This window comes from Sus scrofa, chromosome 7 (genome assembly GCF_054392235.1).
Source record: "Sus scrofa isolate SSC_HxYL_T2T_F1_AM1 chromosome 7, Sscrofa_HxYL_maternal_Yorkshire_Landrace_v2.0, whole genome shotgun sequence".
Taxonomy (NCBI): Eukaryota; Metazoa; Chordata; class Mammalia; order Artiodactyla; family Suidae; genus Sus; species Sus scrofa.
The window spans coordinates 48,518,518-48,542,485 of record NC_139389.1 but is presented as its reverse complement, the minus strand read 5'-3'; the positions used below and the strand labels follow the sequence as shown (position 1 = coordinate 48,542,485).

General features: G+C 35.6%; 1 protein-coding gene across 1 annotated transcript in view; it reads left to right on the top strand.

Annotated features, from left to right (window-relative positions):
* Positions 1–23,968, top strand: part of SUPT3H (SPT3 homolog, SAGA and STAGA complex component) — a 397,798-nt gene that overhangs the window by 194,240 nt on the left and 179,590 nt on the right. Inside the window, exon 4 of the mRNA XM_084968281.1 lies at positions 4,217–4,301. Within this exon, the coding sequence (XP_084824407.1) occupies positions 4,217–4,301 (85 nt within the window). The remainder of the gene's footprint in view (positions 1–4,216; positions 4,302–23,968) is intronic.

Sequence of the window (23,968 nt, the reverse complement as noted above, 5' to 3'; positions counted from 1 at the left end):
CACCAGAGAGGCAACCTGCCTTACTCAGTTTACCAACTCAAATGTTAACCTCATGCACAAATACCTTCAAATCTGCATCGAATCAGTGTTAAGTATCTGGGCACCTCATGTTCCACTCAAACTGAGACATAAAATTAATCCTCACCCACATAAACTTGGCGCCCATATACCTCTCCTTAATCTGTACTTAATCTCCAAATAAAGACAGTAACAAGGTCATAATTCTACCTAACCTGATGCAATTGGCCAGCACAAAACTGAAAATGCACTAACTCCTTTCCCAGAGGATGAGGTTAAGTCCTTGAGGCTATTTCTACTTCTCCTTGATATTTCTAAATTAAGTACTATGGTATAAAATGAATAATAATTAAATACTAGTTCAGTACATTTTAGGTTACACAATGAGGGAATAAGAGAGGGAAGGAAACACATTTCCCTAACACTCTTGTTCATGCACATATATAAGCATATTCATGATAAAATGAGGGAATACTAATGACAGTTACAGTGTAACTGGTCATGTGGTCATAGCTGGTATTATTAACTACCTTCTTCCACTACCTGCTCTGTATTCCCCTTGCCTTCTGCAAACACCTCAACATGTTGTGGTTCTTTAACTGGTGAAGTGACCCAAACTTCCATTCCTGGAGGATCTGAGCAATTAGCAGTCCTTTCTGGATTGGGCTGTAGTTTTCCATTGGCCTTAATCACAGGGTGTGGTGATACTATGAGACATCTTAAGGGCTCTTCTGTATTACCGACATACTCTTTCTTACCTCCACTGTGGAGAACCCGTCTAGTTCCCACTGGGTATTCGGTTCCCCTCATCCCAGCCAGCACAGTAACTCCTTTGCTCGTTGATTCAGAAGCTTGAGGAATCCAGAGTGACTCAGCTACAGTCTTAAGTTCCATTTCAATGGAGTAATTGTTGTGTCAATGAAATAAATACGAAGGCGTTCCTCCCTCTGGAATTAAGGCCTCTGGGCCAGCAGATTATAAGGCCATGGGAACAGGAAGCAACAGTTTTGCTAGTGGGTCTTAGGGAGTAATAGTGAGTGGTGTGTCTCCCATTCCATCTCTTGATTCCTAGACCTGTGAACTCTGTGTGTGGGAGAAACAGCACCTTGTGTTGGATGCCGACTCATAGGCTATGTAGTCTTCTAGAAAACCTTGCTTCAGCTCTACAAGTTATTACCTCCTAGCAGGCACTGTAACTCAGTCTTAAGAAGGCCGTTTCACCATTCTCTCAAACCAGCTACTTCATGATGGCAAGGAACATAGGAAGAATAGTGAATTCCATAAGCCCAGGACCCGTGTAGCCCTTCTTTTGCCAAAAACTGGATTTCTGGATCAGAAGCAATGCTGTATAGAATACTCTAACAGTGGAGAGGCATTCTGTTAAGTCCACAAAGGGTAGTTTTGGCAGAAGCATTGTGTGCAGGGACGGCAGTTCTGTATCTAGAGTGTCTATGCCTCTAAGAATAATACTTTCCACTTCCATCATGGAAGTGGGCTAATGTCCTCAGCCTGGTAGCAGGTGGCTGACTGATCACCCTGGGAGATGGTGCCTTGGAGGGAACTCAGTGTTGATCTCTGCTGCTGACAGGTGGCCCTCAGCCGTGGCTTTGGGGAGTGGAAGTCCAGGTTGCTGAGCCCTGTCATATCATCTCTCTCTCCTACCACAGCCGCTTCGTTCATGAGCCCGTTGGGCAGTGATAGGGTGATTGGGGGAAAGCTGGTGGTAGCCACTTGCTTGTTAAAAGTGTCCTTTGCTGAGTTTACCCATGAGCATTCACACAGGATGCAGATAGCTTCATCCTTTTTTTTTTGTTTGTTTGTTTTTTTTTTAATAATGTCTTCATGCTATGTTTTTGGTTTTGATTTTTTGCCTCTTCAGAGTCCACCTCTTCCCCATATTTCTTTCTCACCAATTTCCTAATCATATTCCTTCCATGTTCCTTGGCATTTGGTAAGTCATTGTTTATAGCCCGTAAGTCCATATAAAACTGCACATTGGACCATTTCTTCTTTCAAGTAAAGTGTATAACTAAGTGCACTGCTAAAAGTTCTGCCCCTGGGAGGATTTCCCTTTACCACTGTCTTCAGGGATGCTCCAGAAGGGGAATATAGCATTATGGCTGCTAACTTTAGGATGTATGCATATCATACATATTTCCACAGTAACTGCACCATTGCAACACTTCCAATTTCTCCACATCCTAGCCAACACTTACATTTTGTTGTTAATAGTCATTCTTAGGAGTGTGAAGTGGTATCACCCATGGTTTTTTGTTTTGTATTTCCCTAATGGCTAATGATATTGAGCATTTTTCCATTTTCATTGGCTATTAGTTTCTTTTCATTGGAAAAATATCTATTCAAGTCTATCGCCCATTTTTAAGTGGGTTTTGTTGTTGTTGTGTGGTGGGAGTTCTTTATATATACTGGTTATTTATCTGATATATGATTTTCAAGTCCTTTGTCTCATTCTGTGACTTATCTTAGTACTCTCAATAGTTTTCTGTGATTTAAAAAGTTTAAATTTAGATGAAGTCCGATTTATTTTTTCTTTTGTTGCCTGTGCTCTTGGTGTCACATTTAGGAAACCTTTGCCAAATCCAAGGTCATGAAGATCTCACCTTCTGTTTTATTCTAAGAGCTTTATAGTTTTAGGTGTTTGATCTGTTTTGAGTTTATTTTTATATATGGTTCAAGGTAAGAGTCTAACCTCATCCTTGTGCATGTGCACATCTTGTTTCCCTGCAGCAATTGTTAATAGACTGTCCTTTCCAAATTGGGTGTTTTCATTGCCCTTATTGTAAATCTAGTTATATTTATTACTAGACTCTCTATTCTTTTCCTTTTGTCTGTTTGTGCCAGTAATAATTTTTTCCTCCTTCACTGGGCTAAGATGGGCAAGGTGCCTTCCCTGGAGTGGTAATTTCCTAGTTCACACAGTGGAAGTATCACCATCTGGGTGCTGCTTTCCCAGCTTCAGGATAGGCGTCTCAAACTCACCTCCTACCTTGCTTGAGGTCCCAGCACTCCTCCAGATACCTTGAAAACTGTGCTAGTTGATATCCAGGCTACAGGCTACTATGAAGAAGTAAATGCCTCTGGAATAAATTTTGGCTCCCAGTCTGTGGAGCTGCATTTTCTCATCTTCTCTGAATTCTCTTTTGTTTATGCTACTGCTGGTTAAAGCATGCTATAAATAAAAGTTTTTAATATATTATTGTACCTTTTCAAATGTTCTCTGCACGTGTAGTCCAAAATATGAACATTGAGAAGAAGACTTCTAAGATCAGTTCTGTCATCCATTCTTGATAACCTGCTTGTATATATAGAAATGATAGTTTATATCATTCACATAAATTTTTCTTAGCAGTTTTCATATTAATTACATCACATGCTTTTATAGTTTTTTTACATGATGGTTATTATGGTACCATCCAGTTGTCCCTTGGTATCTGCCCAGGACTGGTTCTAGGAACCCTTTATGGATACCAAAATCCTCATATGCTCAAGTCCCTTATATAAAATGACATGGGATTTGCAAATAACCTATGCACATCTTCCCATATACTTTAAATAATCTCTAGCTTGCTTATAACACCTAATACAAAGTAAATGAAATGTAAATAATTGTAAGTATAATGTAAATGATATGTGAATAGTTGCCAACGCATGGGAATCAAGTTTTGCTATTTGGAACTTTCTGGATTTTTTTTTTTTTTTTTTTTTTTTTTTTTTTGATTAGTGGTTGGTTGAATCCGAAGATGCAGAAAATGAAGGTATGAAGGGGCAACTGTATTGGTTATTTGAATATGAATATAATATTATATGTATATGCCAATACTATGAAGTTATTGTTAACATTTTGCATTTTTAACTAGTAAATGCCCTCAAAAATGACTACAAAAGAAACAGCATTCTCTAATTTGACTCCTTGCCAGGGAGCTTCCATATGCCATAGGTGTAGCCCTAAAAATAAAACAAACAAAAAGAAATAACGTTGATGACACTGCACTTTTCTTTGGAAGTTTCAGCCTGTGTAGGTGATATGCAGTTCTTTGTCCATAGAAAACTGTATACCCATTCTGTTATTTCAGAGAACAGTTTGTACTTTATTCAACAGATTATTATAGTATTTTCACTTTTGCCTTTCTTAAGAGTTTTACAGTACTTAATATTGATGTTTTGATTTTCTTTGCAGGTTTTCTTTAGGTGATGCCAGGAGGCCTCTTCATGAAACAGCAGTTTTGGTAGAAGATGTAGTACACACACAGTTAATTAATCTGGTAAGAGAATATAATCATATTTAATATCTCTCCCTCTGCATTCTGCTTATATTGGCATTGCACCCCAACAGTTTTTTAAAGATTTTTGTTTGTTTGTTTTTTTACCTTTTTTTTGCATTTGGAATTCTTTTTTTTAGCTCTCTTGAGGCATAGTTTTCATGTAGCAAAATTCCACCTGTGCAAGATTCAATGAGGTTTTTTTTGTTTTTGTCTTTTTTTTCTTTTTAGGGCCGCACATGCTATATATGGAGGTTGCCAGGCTAGGGGTCTAATCAGAGCTACAGCTGCTGGCCTAAGCCACAGCCACAGCAACGCCAGATCTGAGCCACATCTGCGGCCTACACCATAGCTCATGGCAACATTGGATCCTTAACCCACTGAACAGGGCCAGGGATTGAACCTACAACCTCATGGTTCCTAGTCGGATTCGTTTCCACTGTGCTACGACGGGAACTCCTCAGTGCGTTTTGACAATTGAATATTGTCACACAACTACCAATGCAAGCATAATCTAGAAAATTTCCATCATCCAAAAACATTCCTTTGTACCCCTGTGTAATCAGTCTTTTCACCCACTCCTGACATCTAATAATGTGGATCTGTTATTTAATCATTATATCGGTATAGTTTCTATAAAAACTTTTATTTTGAATTTTAGACTAATAGAATTGCACAAGTAGTATAGAAAATTCTCAGATACCTTCCAACTTCTTCTGTTAACATTTTGTCTAACCATTGTACAATTATCAAAATTAGGAATAGTATTGGTACCATATTATTAATGAAGTTACCAATCTTATTTTAATTTCATCAGTTTTCCCATCAATGTCCCTTTTCTATTTCAGAAGCCGATCTTGCATAGCACACTAGTGAGCTGTCTGTCATACCCTCTCCTATGAGCTGTCTGTCATACCCTCTCCTACCCTCAGCCTTTCCTTTTTCTTTACGACATTGACGTTTTTTAAAAGTACTAGACAGTTACTTTGTAGAATGCTCTTCTTTTTCATTTGCTCTGGTGTTTTCTTATAGTTAGAATGTGGCTATGCCTTTTTGGCAAAAATACCGCAGAAGTGACGAATTTTTCTCAGCGTGTCAAATCAGTGGGTTCATTAACGTGTTTTTTTGTGATCTTAATTTTGATAACTTGGTTAAGGTGTGATATGCTATATTTTTATGCTGGAATGAAATCACTATTTTTTTTTCACATTGTTGTTAATAAACATCTTGTGAGAGGTATTTTCTGACTATGCAAATACACTCTTTCTCTGAGAAATTTTGCCTATTAATTTTAGCATTCATCAGTGGATATTGTCTGAAACAATTGTTACTGTAGTATTTGCATAATTACTATTTTTTATTTCCTTCTTTCCTTTTACCTTTTTAATTCAATTTTTTCTGAAAGAGCTACCCTTTATCATTTATTTTTAAAATTTTTAAGTACATATGTATGGATTAATGTGTCTTTAATGATCATTATGCAATAATGTCTTTTTTTTGTTTTTGTTTTTTTTGTCATTTTGCCATTCCTTGGGCCGCTCCCACGGCATATGGGAGGTTCCTAGGCTAGGAGTCTAATCAGAGCTGTAGCCACCAGCCTACGCCAGAGCCACAGCAATGCAGGATCCGAGCCACGTCTGCAGCCTACACCACAGCTCACGGCAACGCCGGATCGTTAACCCACTGAGCAAGGCCAGGGATTGAACCCACAACCTCATGGTTCCTAGTCGGATTCGTTAACCACTGAACCACGACGGAAACTCCCTGTTTTTTTTGTTTTGTTTTGTTTTTTGTTTTTTGCCATGGCATGTGGAACTTCCCAGACCAGGGATTGAACCTGCACCACAGCAGTGATGACTCAGATCCTTAACACACTAGGCCACTGGGGTACTCTTGATTATTTATTTCTATTGCTCAAATTGTTCCAGTGGAACACTTTCATGTCCTTTCCCCATTTTTCTATCAGGTTTTTGATCATTTCTCATTATATTAGGCATAGCAGTCCTTTGTTTGCAATGTATGATACAAATATATTCTTTCTGTGTGTTAGTTATCTTGACTGTTTTTATGAGATTTTTTTTTTGGCATGCAAATATTTTAATGTAGTAAAATGCATCAATCTTTTATTTCTCTTAGATTTTGAATTATGTTTAGGGATACTTATATTGAGTTTAAAGAGAAATTCATCCACATTGCCTTCTGGTACCTATATGGTTTCATTTTTAATATTTAGATTCCTAATCATTTGTTGTTTATTCTTGTTAATTGTGTGAGATATATCTAATTATATCTTTTTCCAAATGACTACCCAGTTATAACATTACCATTTATTAAAAAGTACACACTTCCTAGTGATTTGAAATGCCTTCTTTATAGTATACTAAATTAGTATATGTTTTGGGATCTGTTTCTGATTTTATATTCTATACCAATGGTTTATTTGGCTATGCATGTGCTAATACAATTTTAATTACATAGGTTTTATGGTATATCTTAAAGATTGTTACCACTAGACACCCCTTGTAATTTTTCTTTCTCTGTGTGCTCTTGATTCTTCTCCTTTTTTTAATAATAATTTTTATTTTTTCCATTATAGCTGATTTACAGTGTTCTGTCAGTTTTCTACTGCACAGTAAGGTGACCCAGTCACACATACATATATACATTCTTTTTCTCACATTATCATGCTCTGTCATGAGTGACCAGACGCAGTTCCCAGTTGTATACAGCAGGATCCCATTGCTTATCCATTCCATAGGCAATAGTTTGCATCTATTAACCCCAAATTCCCAGTCTACTCCACTCCTTCCTCCTCCCTCTTGGATTAATCTTATATGTTTTATTTTTCCATGTGAACATTAGTATTGAATCTCCTAGCTTCATAAAGTATCTTCTTGGTGTTTTTTATGGAGGTTGCATGAATTTATAAATCAATTTAAGGAGAACAGCATCTTAATGTTGAATCAGTCTAGTGATAAGGAATGGCTTTTCAAGGCTATTTTTGTGTCTTTCGTGAGTGTTTTGATTTTTTCTATAGGTTTCACATATTTCTTGTTAGATATATTCCTTAATACTTAATCTTCTTATTTGCTGAATTACTGATTTCTTTCATTACTGAAAGAATGGCCTGCTCATATCTTCTGTTTCTTACTTTTCATTTGTGGGAGGTTGTACATTTCTAGGAATTTTTATGTTTCTTCTAACTTGCCATTTTATTGGCACATATTAGTTTGTAGTATTCTTTTATGATCTTTTGTATTTTTGTGCTGTCAATTGTAGCTTCTCCTTTTTCATTTCTGATTTTATTGGGCCCTCTTTTCTTCCCAATGAGTTTGGCTAAAGGTTTATTAATTTTGTTTATCTCTTTTCACGGAACTGCCTCTTAGTTTCATTCATCTTTTCTACTTTTTAAAAAGCTCTAATTCATCTATTTCTGCTCTGATTATTATGATTTCTTTCCTTCCAATTTTGAGTTTTTTTTTTTTCTTCTTCTTCTAGTTCCTTTAGGTGTAAGGTTAAGTTGTTTATTTGAGGTTCTTCCCCTCCCCGAATTAAGCTTGTATGACTTTAAAACATCCCCTCTTAAAACTGCTTTTTCTTCTTTTTCTTTTTTTGTCTTTTTGCTTTTTTCCAGGGCTGCTCCCGCGGCATAGGAGGTTCCCAGGCTAGGGGTCTAATCGGAGCTGTAGCCCTGGCCTACGCCAGAGCCACAGCAACTCGGGATACGAGCCGCGTCTGTGACCTACACCACAACTCACGGCAACGCCGAATCCTTAACCCACTGAGCAAGGCCAGGGATCGAACCTGCAACCTCATGGTTCCTAGTCAGGTTGGTTAACCACTGTGCTACAACGGTAACTCCAAAACTGCTTTTTCTACATCTCATAGATTTTGGATTATCGTGTTTCCATTTTCAGTTATCTTTAGTTATTTTTTGACTTCCTCTTGGATTTCTTCTGTGATTCATTGATTATTTAGTACATATTGTTTAGCTCCCACATGTTTGTGTTTTATGCAGGTTTTTTTTTTTTTTTTCTTTCTTTTCTGTAGTTGATTTCTAGTCTCACACAGTGTTATGGTCAGAAGAGATGCTTGATATGATTTAGATTTTCTTAAATTTACCAAGGCTTGTTTTGTGGTGGCCTAGCATGTGATCTATCCTGGAGAATGTTCTTTGTGCACTTAAAAAGAATGCGTATTCTGCTGCTCTCAGATGGGATGTTCTATATAGATATAGATAGATATATAGATGTTCTATATACAGATATGTAGAATGTTCTATATAAGTATAAATATATTTTTTTAAGTTCATCTTGTCTAATGTGTCGTTTAAGGTGAGTGTTTCCTAATTGATTTTCTATCTGCATGATCTGTCCATTGATGTAAGTGTGGTGTTTAATTCTCTTACTATTTTTGTCTTGCTGTCAGATTCTCCCTTTGTCTGTCAATAATTGCTTTATATAGTTATGTGGTGCTATGTTGGGTGCATATATATTTATGATTGTTATATCTTCTTCTTGGATTGATCCTTTGATCATTTTATAATGCCCTCCTTTGTCTCTTTTAACAATATTTTAACTTTTTTTTCTAAATATTGCTACTCTGGCTTTTTAAAAAACTCCTATCTGCATGGAATACCTTTTTCCATCCTTTTGTATTCAATTTGTGAATTTCACTGAGGAAATTAAGCATCAAATAGAGGTTATAAACTGTTGACCTATGTATAGATATACCTAGAAACTTGTTTTATTTCACTCGCACTATATTTTTTAGGATATGATTTAGTTGCCTTCAAACTAAAATTAGATCACTTTTGCATAAAAAATTAGGATTTTTGGCTTCTCTCAAAACATTAACGTTGGAATGTTTGATGACATAGGCATGAATTTTTTTTTCTTTTTTTTTTTTTTGGTCTTTTTAGGACTGCACCCATGGCATATGGAGGTTCCCAACACAGGCATGAATTTTAATATGGAAATCTGAGCTCAGTTGCTGCTTCTGCCTGTAGTCCATTCACACTCTGGTTTTCACCAGCCCAGCTTTATTTACTTAATCAGGAAAGTCTTCAGTATTGATGGAGTTATACAGCGTGTTGTTGCCTTTTTTTCCTACATCTATCTCCAATTTCAATTTTCCAGAAAAAATATCTTCCTAATTTTGGAGGAAAATTGTGTTTGTTAAAGGAATTGTATTTTTCCTCAAAAGCTGTGGAAACAGTGTTGAGTCTGTCATAGAAGTTCATAGCCAAAAATAATAAAGAAGTTGTTTTTTATGTGATTTACTTTATTCCCCTCTATAACGTGGCTCTGGTAATGCAAGAGTGATCTATCAAAGGTAATACATAAATTATAGAAGAAACAAGAGACATTAGATTATTTCTGCTCCCTGTGTAAAAGGGAAGAAAGTGACTCCAGTGTCCCATCCTCTGTCGTGCTATGTCTCCTGTCCAAAAAGCACCTTTAACTACTGGGGTAGTGAACTAAGACATCAGCTAACATGTTCCTCTTTCCCTAATGGAAAGACCTTAATACCTTAATCTAAAACTTAAAGAGGAAGAAAATCCATCTTTAATCTTTTTGGATCATGTTAGTAGCAGTTGCATATTGTTTCATTTGGAAAATAGTATATAGTAAGCCTGGCAGTATGCTAAATTTAGGAGTTTTTCTTAAATCTTTTTCTTCGTCTCTTATTTCTTTGACCTGTGATTCCTTTCTGAGACCTGTGCTCTCTCATCCTCCGTTGATTCTTTCTTAGCTCTTCATCCAGACCTGCCGTCCATTCTGAGTGAGTCTACCTAATTCTGTCCTACTTGTTAGGCTGTGACCAGCTCAGGCCCCTTTAACTTTTCTTCACTAGAGTTCTGCACGAAGATTATGGAGTATGTCAAAAGATGAAAACATAGTTTAACATCTAAATAAAGCTTTGGACTTTACTCAAGAACAAATTAGAATATTAAAATTATAGGATTTAAAAGTTGAATTACACTTGAGAAATTCTTTGTTATATAGTAGTTTGAACCAAATGAAATTCTCCTTTTTAGTGATCACGATTTTATATGATTCAGTGCAATACTAATTGTTGTCACTAGAGAGATTCTTCAAAAGTTTTGTCTTATTTTGTAAAACAATACTAATATTTACTTCCACAGTAGTTATAGAGGGTCATACAAAATAGATATTATGTATATAAATTATTTAGTAATGTTTCTGAGATACAGTATCCTCCTCTAAGTTACTTGTAGTAAATTTTTACTTTTGTGATTAACCCTAATAAGATAACAGGGCTATTTAATGGCATGATTTAGATTAGAAACGGATTGAAAAATCCATCGAAAAGCCCTTTCATATTTGCCAGAGATGCAAACCTTTTCATATCATAAGCTTCCTTCTTCTCCCACTCCACAGGTTGAACTTCATCTTCTGTATGAATAGATAGAGATTTGTGCCAACTGGAAATTGTGTGATTGAGTTGCTATTAAGATGCTGTCAATAATTATGTCCTTTCAAGTTCCCAAACTGTCATAGTTTCTGATGACTGTATAGCTGCTTTCATTTTTTTTCATTCAGAGTTAAATATCAGAAGACTCTCCTCATTTTATGCATAAAGTATAATTAACTACCATTTCATTTCAAAATCATATTGGATTTTCACTATATAACAGGTGACTAGTTAGCTCTTTGACCTCTTGTACTATGTTTTCCTCAGGATTATTCTAGTAGCTTTTCATTATAAAAATTAATAACAATTTTATATGGGTCAAAAGTGATTGCTTAAATCTCCCAACTGGATTAGCATACACTCAGTTATCCCCTCCCCTACCCCACTTACTTAAAATGCTTTTTAATTTGACAGTTTCTCTTTCTGATAGAAAAAAATCATGCAAAGCACTGTTCAGTCCTTATCACCACTCCTGTGGGGCTGTCACTTATGCCACCTCAGTAATATTTTATGAGTATGTTTTAAATTAGTAATAAAGTTTTCTGTGCTGAACTCAATTATAAGGGTTATCAAAATAGGACAACTGTTAAATTTGTGATTGCATAAAATAAAGGAAGTAGAGGTACCACAGGGACCTAATGAATCACAGAATGGAAACAGTCTTCTAGCTGACTAAACATTCAGACTTTGTCTAAGTCAAAGCATGGATATGTAACTTCAGCAAAGCGGAACACACTCCATGTCTACATGAATGGGATAGAGAAGTTCGCAAATGCCATCTGGGAAAAATTCTTGGCTTATTTTGTCTGTTTCTACTGTAGAGCAAATGAAGTACATGTATTTAGCATAAATAGACTGAAAGCACACCTGCTTTGTAGAATACACACACATACACACAGAGAGTGGTTCAAAAGGTACAACATTGTATGTCATGAAAAAAAGTGATGGCTTTCCTTTTTTACTTCTTTCTTTCTTTATGAATGTGTTGTGGAAATTTTATTAAATTTTTTTTGGCCTCTACCCCCTTTACTAATTTTCTGAATGGTGCTTTTTACGGGTTGAGTGCTCTTAATACTTTCTTTTAATTGGTCGTATTTTCCCTCGTTGTTACTACCTCATACCTCTAGGAATAGTATTGTATCTCCTCTTTAAAAAAAAAATTATGTTTGTGTTGCACTCGACAGATATTTAGTTTTTAATCTGTGACATAAAATGGGCATATTCCCAATAGATTGCCTCTTTAGCTGCATTTTCCCCTTCAATTGCCATGAGTATTTGGTACAGGCATAATGTAGAGGACCAATCAGGAAAGAATTTCCAGTCCTCTCCCTACTCTTAGCGTATCTTTTTTTTCTTGGTGTAGTAAATCCCACTAAGAGTCAGTTATTCAACTCTTCCAGGTAAGAGAATCTCAGAGTCCAAACTGTTTACAGGTTACCATCTAGTAATAGGTACCATTTCACGTTTCTTGGTTTTTCTTAGCATAGGTATAAAACACAGTCTTTGTTCCTTTCCATATGTTTCAAGGGTTTTCCTTTAGTGTTCTCCATTTATTTCCCGCTGTCAGCTAAGAGCCTAATATTTAACTTAAGCTAAGCTCTACCAGCTACTTGGATCCTGTGCCAAGCTTGGATTTCCGACCTATGCTGAAAGTTTAAATACTTAATGCATAGTTTTCTAAGAATTTCAGATTCTCACGACATGCAGATTTTTCATAACATTCCCTCTTTTCAGATTGAGTTGCATCTCTTATTTAAAATAGGTATAGATTTGTGTCAACTGGAAACTGTGTGACTGAACTGATATTATAATGCTGTCAATAATATGCTTTTGATAATACCTATTTCGAGTGGAATTCAAAAACTATCATCATTTTTGATGGCTGTATAGCTACTTGTATTTCTCTATTTATTCAAAGTTCAATATCAGAAAAATCTCTTGGTTTTATGCATAGCATACAATTATCTAACATTCTATTTAAAAGATACACTGGATTTTCACGATATGATTTTATCAGCCAACTCATAAACTGTACAGTCTATTGAACTATGTTTTCATATGTGAATTTATTTTCAAAGTCATTCTAATCTTTAATTATGAACGTTAGTGGAGTTCCCGTCGTGGCTCAGTGGTTAACAAATCTGACTAGGAACCATGAGGTTGTGGGTTCGATCCCTGGCCTTGCTCAGTGGGTTAAGGATCCAGCGTTGCCGTGAGCTGTGGTGTAGGTTGCAGATGCGGCTCGGATCCCGCATTGCTGTGGCTCTGCATAGGCAGGCAGCTACAGCTCTGATTCGACCCCTAGCCTGGGAACCTCCATATGCCACGGGAGCGGCCCAAGAAATGGCCAAAAAAAAAAAACCAAAAAAAAAAAACAACAAAAAAAAGTTAGTAAAGAATAAACTGACATTGGGAAAAGTCAGTGTCTTATCTCCCATCTGCATTCTCATTGGCATTGAATAAGATGATGTATATAAATGATTTAGCACTGATCAACACTATTTATCAATTAAAGTATGATTTAATTAATGCCAGCCCAAAATTTTAATAATAAATCTATATCCTTGGAGTAACACAGTGTTAAGGGCAAAGACACTGACGTGCCAGAAGAGAGCTCAAAGAGTCATACACGCCTTATGTATTTCTGGGGCCACTTTTCCTGGTTTTTCAGTCATCATACTTTATACAGTTATATCTCATTTTCTCCTACTTCTAAATCTCATTTCTGGTATGCTTAAAATCCTTAGACATAAGTTTAGATAAATAGGTGATATAATAATATATGAATTTCCCTGTTCCTGCCTTGTCTGTTCCCATCTAACTTTATGTCCTTGAGAAGAAACCTTCAGACACAGAATAGCCTAAATTGCCTTTGTTTCAATCCTAGGGCTTGGAAGCCTTTTTCATAAACTTCATACTTTCTCATTTATGGCTACAGTTTGAATAGAACTAAACTATCGGTGCAACAAGACAGTGTCGACTTAAAGCATTTATTTTTCTCCAGCAAATTCTTGATTTTTTGAGTCCCAGCATTTTGTATTTTAGTGATGACTACTGTGTTTAATTTTTTTCCTTCCCTACGAATGAAAAACTTTCAGAGTATTGTATGAAAAAGTTTCCCAAAATGCCTGAAAAACACATGGAACGATTTAATTAGTAGATACTAATGTGGATTTTGAGAGATGGAACAGAGAAATGGATAAATGGGAAGGTGAGAAAAGGGTTCAGTAAATAGAAAACCAGTTCAGGAGTTCCGTCATGGCGCAGCAGAAACAAAATCCAACTAGGAACAATAAGGTTGTGGGTTCAACCCCTGGCCTCGCTCAGTGGATTAAGGATGTAGTGTTGCCGTCAGCTGTGGTGTAGGTCACAGACATGGCTTGGATCTGACATTGCTGTGGCTGTGGCCGGCAGCCGTACCTCCAATTAGACCCCTAGGCTGGGAACCTCCATTTGGTGCAGGTGTGGCCCTAAAAAGCAAAAAAAAAAAAGGAAAAAGAAAACAAGGTCAAGCCCCCAAATGACCACTGTGTTAATGAGTACAGATTTATTTTATAATTATTATTGGGCCTAGTACTTTGTAAAATATGAGGCTCTATTTTTTATTATTGCTAATAATCTTTTCAAAACTAGTTTTAAATGTCTTTACCCTGAAGAATCTATAGAGAAAGCTTTTTATCTGAAATATCATTATAGTTAATAACTTCAATTTTATTTTATTTTATTTTATTTTATTTTATTTTATTTTATTTTAGTCTTTTTAGGGCCACACCCATGACATATGGAGGTTCCCAGGCTAGGGATCGAATCAGAATTGTAGCTCCTGTCCTATACTGCAGCCACAGCAACACCAAATCCGAGCTGCTTCTGCAACGTACACCACAGCTCACGGGGCAACGCCAGATCCTTAACCCCCTGAGTGAGCCCAGGGATCGAACCTGCATCCTCCTCATGGATACTAGTCAGATTGGTTTCTGCTGAGCCACAACGGGAATTCCAATAAATGCAATTTTTATCAGTATTAGCATTCATATTTAAGGAATAACCTCTAGGTACCAGAATCTAGTTAGAGTTAATCATCTTTCCTTTGTTCATGTGTTTTTTTTTCCGTGAATTGACCCTTTAAACATTTTAACTTCTAATACCTTGACTCCTATATAGGAGAATTCTGTTCAGGGGGAAATTTTTAATTCAATACTTTAATCATCCAGCATTATTGTTTGTAAACAATAATTCTTTTCCACCAACAAAAATCACTCAACAGAATACTCCCAGACTCATGCTTGTAACACCATTCTTCAAAATATGTATTCCTAAAAGTAATAGTATTTGCTGTGCTTTATGTAGCTGAATTTACAAAAGACTTGTAACTTCTAATAATCAGCTTAATCTGATTTTAAACTCTTGATGGTTTTGGAACAGGAATTTTTGTTTGAAAGAAAGATTGGCTTGTTAACTGAATTATGCAATTATAAGTAAATGTGGTCACAGCTGTTTTTGATTTCTTTGTTATATACCTGATTGGAAACAAGTTTTAAAAAATATTTTTCCATTTCTTAACACTGACACCTAGTGTTCACTATTCCTGTTATCTTAAATATCAAAATTTAGTTATTAATAGCTATGGAACCAGAATTAACATTAGACATTTTTTTTTTAGCAGTGCACCTGTTCACAGATCAATAGCTCCTATTTTTAACACCCACCAGTAAGACCATTTTTTCTAGTGATATACACAACACCATTACGAATCAGTTGCTGCAGCTATTTTGAACACAGCAAAACTGAAAGAAGGATAGAGTTTTAGAGGTAGAAGGAAATTGAATCTTAAACAAGATTCTTAAGATGCCTGATTTGTTATTAACGTAGTTCCTTCCATTCACAAGTCCAAGCAGATGATTTTGTTTTTGTATAAGTTTGATTCCTGGGTGATGGAAGTAACAGATCATGTTTAGTCATGTAAGCATTGAAGATTTGCTATTAGTAGTTGGCCAGGAAAGAACAATATTGTAATTTTTTTTTATTGAGGTAAATAGACACATTAGTTTTAGGTATGTATTATTATAATTCAGTATTTATATATATATATATATATAGCAAAGTGATCAACACATGAAGTCTAGTTAATGTTCATCATCATACATGGTTAAAAATTGTTTTTTCTTATGGTAAGGACTTTTAAGATCTAGTCTCTTAGCAACTTCCAAATTTGTAATACTGTAGTATTAAATAGTCACCATGCTATTTATTGTTTCTAATTTTTGAAATGGGTGACCTTGTAATGTATGTTTACTATTTCTTGTTGATTGTTAAGGAAGATTTAAGTACTCCAATCTTTCTAGTAATAAAGTTTAAAGATCTAGAAGATTAGTATCACATTATCTTCAATTAAGTGAAAATGTTGGAGATTATTTATGCAGTAAGCAACTGTTAAGCCAGAGATCCAGGTGGCCAGTGCACATGGTGAAATTTATTCATTTCATTTTACATACCTTTTATTAAAGAAGGAGATGATTATTATTGGTAAGGTGAAACTTTTAAATGAGATTGAACATTTAATTTACTTAGGACTTTACAAAGTCAGTAATAAAGACTAAAATTCAAGTCTTTTCTAATAGAATTACTGCAGACTTCAGAGTAATTGAATATCTAAGTATAGTTCAATGGAGTATGATTTTCTAATGACTAAAAATCAAATATTTTAAATATAGGAGATAATCATAATTGAATTTGATTAATTTTTAATAGTAATTGTGATGTTTTTATTTAGTTAACCTAAGAACTTTGAAAGGGGAACTCTCAAAAGCTATTTTATATATAACTTACAATTTTATTATTTATATTTATAATTTATGTTATACATTTATTATATAATTAATATTTATAATTAGTATTTATTTATCATCTGCTACTTGGTAGACAGTTTTTTTGATGCAGGAGATATGTTTTATGAAGTTTTTTGTTGTTGTTGTTGTTGTTGATGTTGTTGTTGGTCTTTTTGCCATTTCTTGGGCGGCTCCCGCGGCATATGGAGGTTCCCAAGCTAGGGGTCGAATCGGAGCTATAGCCACCGGCCTACGCCAGAGCCACAGCAACGCAGGATCCGAGCCGCGTCTGCAACTTACACCCCAGCTCACGGCAACACCGGCTCATTAACCCACTGAGCAAGGGCAGGGACCGAACCCTCAACCTCATGGTTCCTAGTCGGATTCATTAACCACTGCGCCACGACGGGAACTCCATTTTATGAGGTTTTTATTCATATTGTTTTGGTTAACAGAAATGATAAGCCTAGAGGTGTAGAAAGAATTAGAAAAGAATTTTGATTGCCATTTCATTTTTAATAATTTTCAATATATTTCTCACATTATTTTGGGGGTTTGGATTTCAATCCATTCTGAATTAGTGTCTTCAGGTTATCAGGTTTATCCAGAAATCAACCAAGTTCTTGGAAAAGAGATGCCTCGTCCCTTTAATTATACTCTAACACATATGACATAAAGGGTGTGAAAAGACCTTGCCAGATATAACAAACATAAGTAATGAATTAGATAACGGTTGTAGAATACATAATTTTTCCTTGGCTTCAATTGTTGGAAATTTTTAATTTGAAATATTAATGTATATTAACATTGATGCAGATTGGAGCAATGGTAAATAATATACATAATTACAGTGATTCTATGTATATAGATACGTATTTAATCCAATATTTAAGTCTTCCTGTTGTAAGTTAGGACAAAAACTATCTCAAGTCACTTTTCCCCCAGGCACTTAATGAAAATGCATAATGTTGCACTTTTCATATTTCATTGGTTCCCATTTTATTCGAATTGCTTATTTCATTCAGAAGTCAAAATAATATTAAAGAAAGTCATCACACTTACATGTAAGTGGTGAAAGTATGCTTGGCATTTTCCCCGTTCTGTTCCAGATGCAAAAATTGACTGAAACTGTTGGGACAGGCAGCTGTTTTAGAATAGCTTCTGGTTTAATGTTTTATCAGGCCCAAGAGTAAAATATTCTGCAACTACTGCAATTTTATATTGCTACTTTTAAGGTAGAACATTGTTAAAAAATAGTGTGTAATTATGTGGATTCTGATAGAAGTAGAATCCTCTCTTCTCAATTATGCTGTATGTCGGGAGGTAGAGGTAGACTGGATGGAATCGTTAGCCACACAGGACCTCCCTCATTCATGGATTCATCCAGAGATTTGTTGGTAAACGTGCTAAAGCATTGTTTTAGGCTTTGGGGATATAATCGTACATGAAGCCTCTCCCCTCATAGAGCTTATTTTATTTTGGTGTACAAATAAGATAATAAATGAATGGATGATAACAGAGAGTGTTAACTACCATGAAGAAAATAATACAAGATAAGGAAAGGGAGAGGTAAAGTTAGAATACTTCAGAGGAGAGAGTACTTGAGCAAAGACTTAAATAATGTGAACTAGAATACCATACAGAGATCTAGGGGAAGAACATTCCAGATTGAGCCCAAGATCAGAGTGTGCTTCAGAAAAACATATTATCAGGGTGTTTGGAGTGGACTCAGTGGAGGATCAAATGCTAGGAGATGAGCTGTAAACAAGAGGAAGGGGCCAGATTTTGTGTGCCTTCTTTTTCTCTCTCTGTGTCACTTTTACTGTGTTTAACTTTGTCTAGGAAAGAAGTTTTTAAAAGATTTGATTTACATTGATAAATCTCGCTAAGGAATTGAATTTTGTTCTGATAGGAAACTGCTGAAGTTTAAAAATAGAGGAGTGATTGGTGCTCTGATTTAAGGGTATTTTATCTACTTTTTAAAGAACTTATTTGACTGGAAGCAAAAGCACATACATTTCAAAAGTATTTTTGTCCAAGTGAAGTAAATTTACTGATTAATTTTTTCAGCATTCCAGCAAGTACATGGTACAGTATCTTCAACTACATGTATGTTGTTGTGCAGCAGGTCCCAAAACACCTTGCATTTAAGGTTATTTTTTAAATTTTTTTAAGGGCCACAGGTATGGCATATGGAAATTCCCAGGTTAGGGATCAAATCCAAGCTACCGCTGCCAGCCTGCACCACAGCCACAGCGATGTGGGATCTGAGCCACATCTGTGACCTGCACCACAGTTCACCACAATGCCGGATCCTTAACCCACTGAGCGAGGCCAGGGATTGAACCTGCATCCTCATGGATCCTAGTTGGGTTCGTTTTCACTGCACCATGATAGGAACTCTGTGTGAATATTTTTTTTTTTTTTTTGTCTTTTTGCTATTTCTTTGGGCCGCTCCCGCAGCATATGGAGGTTCCCAGGCTAGGGGTCTGATCGGAGCTGTAGCCACCAGCCTACGCCAGAGCCACAGCAACGTGGGATCCGAGCCACGTCTGCAGCCTACACCCCAGCTCTCAGCAACACCGGATCGTTAACCCACTGAGCAAGGGCAGGGACCGAACCCGCAACTTCATGGTTCCTAGTCGGATTCGTTAATCACTGCGCCACGACGGGAACTCCTGTGTGAATATTCTTACAGGAGTTTTTTGATGAACACATTTTTGTTGGGTGTACTTAGGGGAAGAATTTGTCATAGTATACAAAAGTTCAACTCTAATAAATACTGATAGACAGTTTTGCAGGGTAGATATGTCAGTTTCCACTCCTGTCTATAATGTACTAGACTTCCGGTTATCCCACATCCTTGCTATCACTTGGTACTGCCTTTCTTTGTCATTTCAGTTGTGGGTGTGTCTATTGCGGTACTGACCAGATCTGATCTCTCATCTGCTGAAGTAGCACCTCTTTCAAAATAGAATCTATAGTTCATGTAGGTGACTGATAATTCTTTATCAGAAAGGGACTTGTATCAACCTTGAAAATAAAAGAAACAATAATGCTCATGTCTTTCACAAACATGTACACTTGTGTACACGTAGAACGCTTTCTGATTCTCTTCACAAAGCCGTATCTAACTCCTCCAGGATTAACAATGAAGGATGGATATTAGGGATCCAGATCATAGGTCTTCCGTTGAACCTCTTCAACTAGAGACTTTCTCTGTTTTTCGTAAACCTTGCAGGATTTAGACTTAATATTACAATGTGAGAGGGCAATTTATCTTACAACGTATTTTATAAATAACCTCTCCGGCCTTATTGAAGAAGGTCGTAGATCTCTTTGACTTGTAATAGTCTGTGACTTGATTTCTTTCCTCTTGAACTCAGATATGTAGGCAGGAAACATCTATTTCTTGCCTTAGAGTGATAATAAGCTATTATCTTTTTTTATTGACCTCTATTTATGCTTAAAGTCAATGTGAAAGTAGATTTATTATATTCTTTGACTCTGTGATTTCTATCTTATATATACTTATATTTTCTATCACTTTGTTAAAATCCTCATTTTGATCATACATTGTTCTCTCCTAACCTCATTGGGCATTTTGAACTCAGGTTAATCACTTCCCTCCATTTCTTTAAGGGCTGTTTTTAGAGTTTTCTCTTTTTCTTTTGTTTGGAACATATCCATCTTTAATCTTCATTTTCGTTCACTTTCTGTGTTGATTTCTGTAAACCTCTCCTAGTCTTCATGGAGTTGTCTTGTGTCAGAGATAAAGCTTATCATTCATCCTAGTCTTATGTCTTGGTTATCTGTTAAACCTTTGTGATTTTTCCAAGCTGCTTTCTTTGTTCTGGCTGGCTCCTAGTAATTGAGTGTTTTGATGTGGATATTTTCTTGTTTCCCTGGTGTATAGATGTTCCTCAGCTAGTTTTCTAGATTTATTTCAGAGGGAATTGCTTTATGTATAGTTTTAGATTCTGTGCGTCCATGGGAGTAACTGGGTTCAGGAGCCTTTTTTGTTGCCAACTTGGATTGGAATTCCCTGTATGTCTTCTTCAGTGATGTACCTACAAAGGCCTTTGGTTCATTTTTTAAGCAGGTTGTTCATTTTCTTATTACTGAGTTTTAAGAGATCTTTGTATATTTAAAAGATCGTTGTATGTTTTAAGAGATTTTGTGTATTTGTAACAGTCCTTTAGGGGATATGTCTTTGCAAATATTTTCTCCCAGTCTGTGACTTGTGCTTTCATTTTCTTGACAGTGTCTTTCACAAAGCAGAAATCTTTAGTATCAATGAAGTTCAGTTTTCTAACTTTATCTTTCATGGATCATGCCTTTGGCATTGCATCTGAAAAGTTGTTGCCAAGCCCAGTGTCATCTAGATTTGCTCCTATGTTGTCTTCAAGGTATTATATAATTTGGCATTTTGCATTCAGCTCTGTGATATATTTTGAGTGAATTTTTGTGAAGGATATAAGGTCTGTGTACATCACTTTCTTGTACATAGATGTCTAATTTCAGCATCATTTGTTGAAAAGATATCTTCGTTTTATCTTATTACCCTTGCTACTCTGTCAAATATCAGTTGAATATATTTTTGTGAGTCTATTTTTTGGCCTTTTATTCTGTTCTCTTGGTCTATTTGTCTGTTCTTTAGCCAGTATTACATTTTCTTTTCTTTTTCTTTTTACCTTTTCTAGGGCTGCTTCCTGCAGCTTATGGAGGTTCCCAGGCTAGGGGTCGAATCGGAGCTGGCCTACTCCAGAGCCACAGCAACGCCAGATCCGAGCCGTATCTGCAACCTACACCACAGCTTACAGCAACACTGGATCTTTAACCCACTGAGCAAGGCCAGGGATCGAACCCGCAACCTCATGGTTCCTAGTCGGATTCGTTAACCACTGTGCCACTACGGGAATTCCAACACATTATCTTGATTATTGAAGCTTTATAGTAAGTCATGAAGTCAAGTATGTCAGTCCTCTGATGGTGTTCTTCTACTTCAATTTACATTGACTTAGTCTGGGTCTTTTTCCATATAAAATTTAGAATCAGTCTGTTCATCTCCACAAAATAACTTGCTGGTATTTTGATTAGGATTGCGTTGAATTTGTAAATCAGTTTGGAAGAACTGACATCTTGACGATATTGAGTTTTTCCAGCCTTGAGCATGGACTAGCTTTCCATTTGTTTAATTCTTGTTTGATTTTGTTCATCAGAGTTGTATAGTTTTTCTCATATAGATCTTGTACATATTTTGTCAGTTTTTATACCTAAGTATTTTTCCTTTGGAGGTTAGTAATGTAAATATATTGTGTCTCTAATTTCAAATACCACTTCTTCATTGCTGATCTGTAGGAAAGCAATTGATTTTGTGTATTAACCTTGTACCTGGAAACCTTACTGTAATCATTTTTTCCCTAAGATACTTTTGTATTTTTTTTTTTTTTGGATTTTCTACATGAATGGTTATCATCAATGAATGATAAATTTTTTCTTTCTTATTGAGTTATATCCCTTTTATTTCTCTTTCTTATCTTATTGCATTAGCAAGGACTTCCAGTATGATGTTGCACAACAGTGATGAGAGGGAACATCTTTGCCTTATTTCTGATCTTAGAAAGTTTCTCGTTTTTCACCTTTGGCTTTTTGTAGATATTCTTTACCAAGTCAGGGAAGCTCTCTCTATTCCTTGTTTACTGAGAGGTTTTTTTGGTTTGCTTGTTTTTTGTTTTTCTAATCATGAATGGGTGTTTGCTTTTGTCAAATGCTTTTTGTGCATCTATTGATATGATCATGTAATTTTTGTTTCTAATTTAGTATGGTGATGTGATAGATTACAACTAATTTTGAATGTTGAACCAGCCTTGGATACCTGGGTAAATTCCACTTGGTCATCGTGTATAATTCTTTTCATACTATGTTGGATTCAATTTGCTTTTTTTTTTTTTTTTGAGGATATTTGCACCTATGTTTGTAAGAAATGTCAGTCTCTCATTTTACTTTATTGTAGCATCTTTGTTTAGTTTTCTCTTAAGGTATTAATGGCCTCATAGGATAAGGTACCCTTTGCTTGTCTCTTCTGAATGAAATTATAGAGAGATTGTATTAGTATAATTTCTTCCTAAAATGTTTGATAAAATTTACCAGTGAATTCATTTGGTCCTAGTGCTTCCTGTGTGGAAGATTATTAATTATTGATTCAGTAACTGTAAGAGATGTAGGACTATTCAGATTTTGTTTCTTCTTATCTAAGTTTTGGGACATTGTATCTTTCAAGGAATTGATCTATGTCATCTATGCTGTGAAATTCATGGACATAGAGCCCTTAGCATTCTTTCATTATCCTTTTAATATCCATGGAATCTGTAAAAATGTTGTCTCTTTTATTTCTGATATCTGTGAATTGTATCCACTGTCTTTTTTCCCTTAATTAGCTTGCTTAGAGTCTTACTGATTTCACTGGTCTTTTCAATGAACCAGCTTTTGGTTTCACTGATTTTTTTTTCCTTTTCTATCTCTGAATTCCTAAATTTTACTGATTTAGTTAGATATTTTAAATTACATAGACTTATAGGCAGTATGTTTCTCCTATTGCAAGAATCTTATTACTATTATTACTTATTACTATTATTATTATGTCTTATTACTATTTAGATTTAGTCATATTTAACCAATTCTAACAAAGTTTTTTACTTTTTATTTTCTTTTTCAATTCTGATTTCTGTCCCAATTAATGTGTTATTTGGCTAGAATTTATTCCCAATTTTATCTCTCAAATAGGGTGATAAGCAAAATCTATTTGCATATTTAGTAGATTATAAATATTTTCCTTTATTTTGTGGACAGAGATGTGGTTTTGAAAATGAATCTGTATTGATCATCTTATACTATATGTCTAAATATTTAGAAGTTGTAAATCCATCTAACTAATTGTTACATGAAATATGTTCCATCTTCTACCTTGACAAATACCTTTCTAACAACTTGGACTGCCAGGTACAAATTTAGGAATATCTGACTTTGCAGAGTTTCATGCAGGAAAGTTGTGACAGCCTACAGTCCATCACCCCTCTCTTCTGAACCCTACCTCCATGATGAAGAGTTTTTCACATATGAGTAAATACTCCAGCCCTCACATCCTGCCTCTATGCACACACTCACAGAATGGTCTGACCTTAAGAAGACATTCTCTGTAAAGATCCGGGCATATCTTGGATTTGATAGGTTTGAAACTAAGCAGGAAATGTTAAGGCTCTAGGGTGTGGCACACAGGCTCTGAGTCTACCCTCCTTGGAATTCATATTAACTCTGCAAATGAAAATCCTTATCCTTTTTTCCTTGATAAGTCTCTATTGTTCCAACATCAATCACTCAGAAGATTGCCCCAGGGGTTTCTCTATG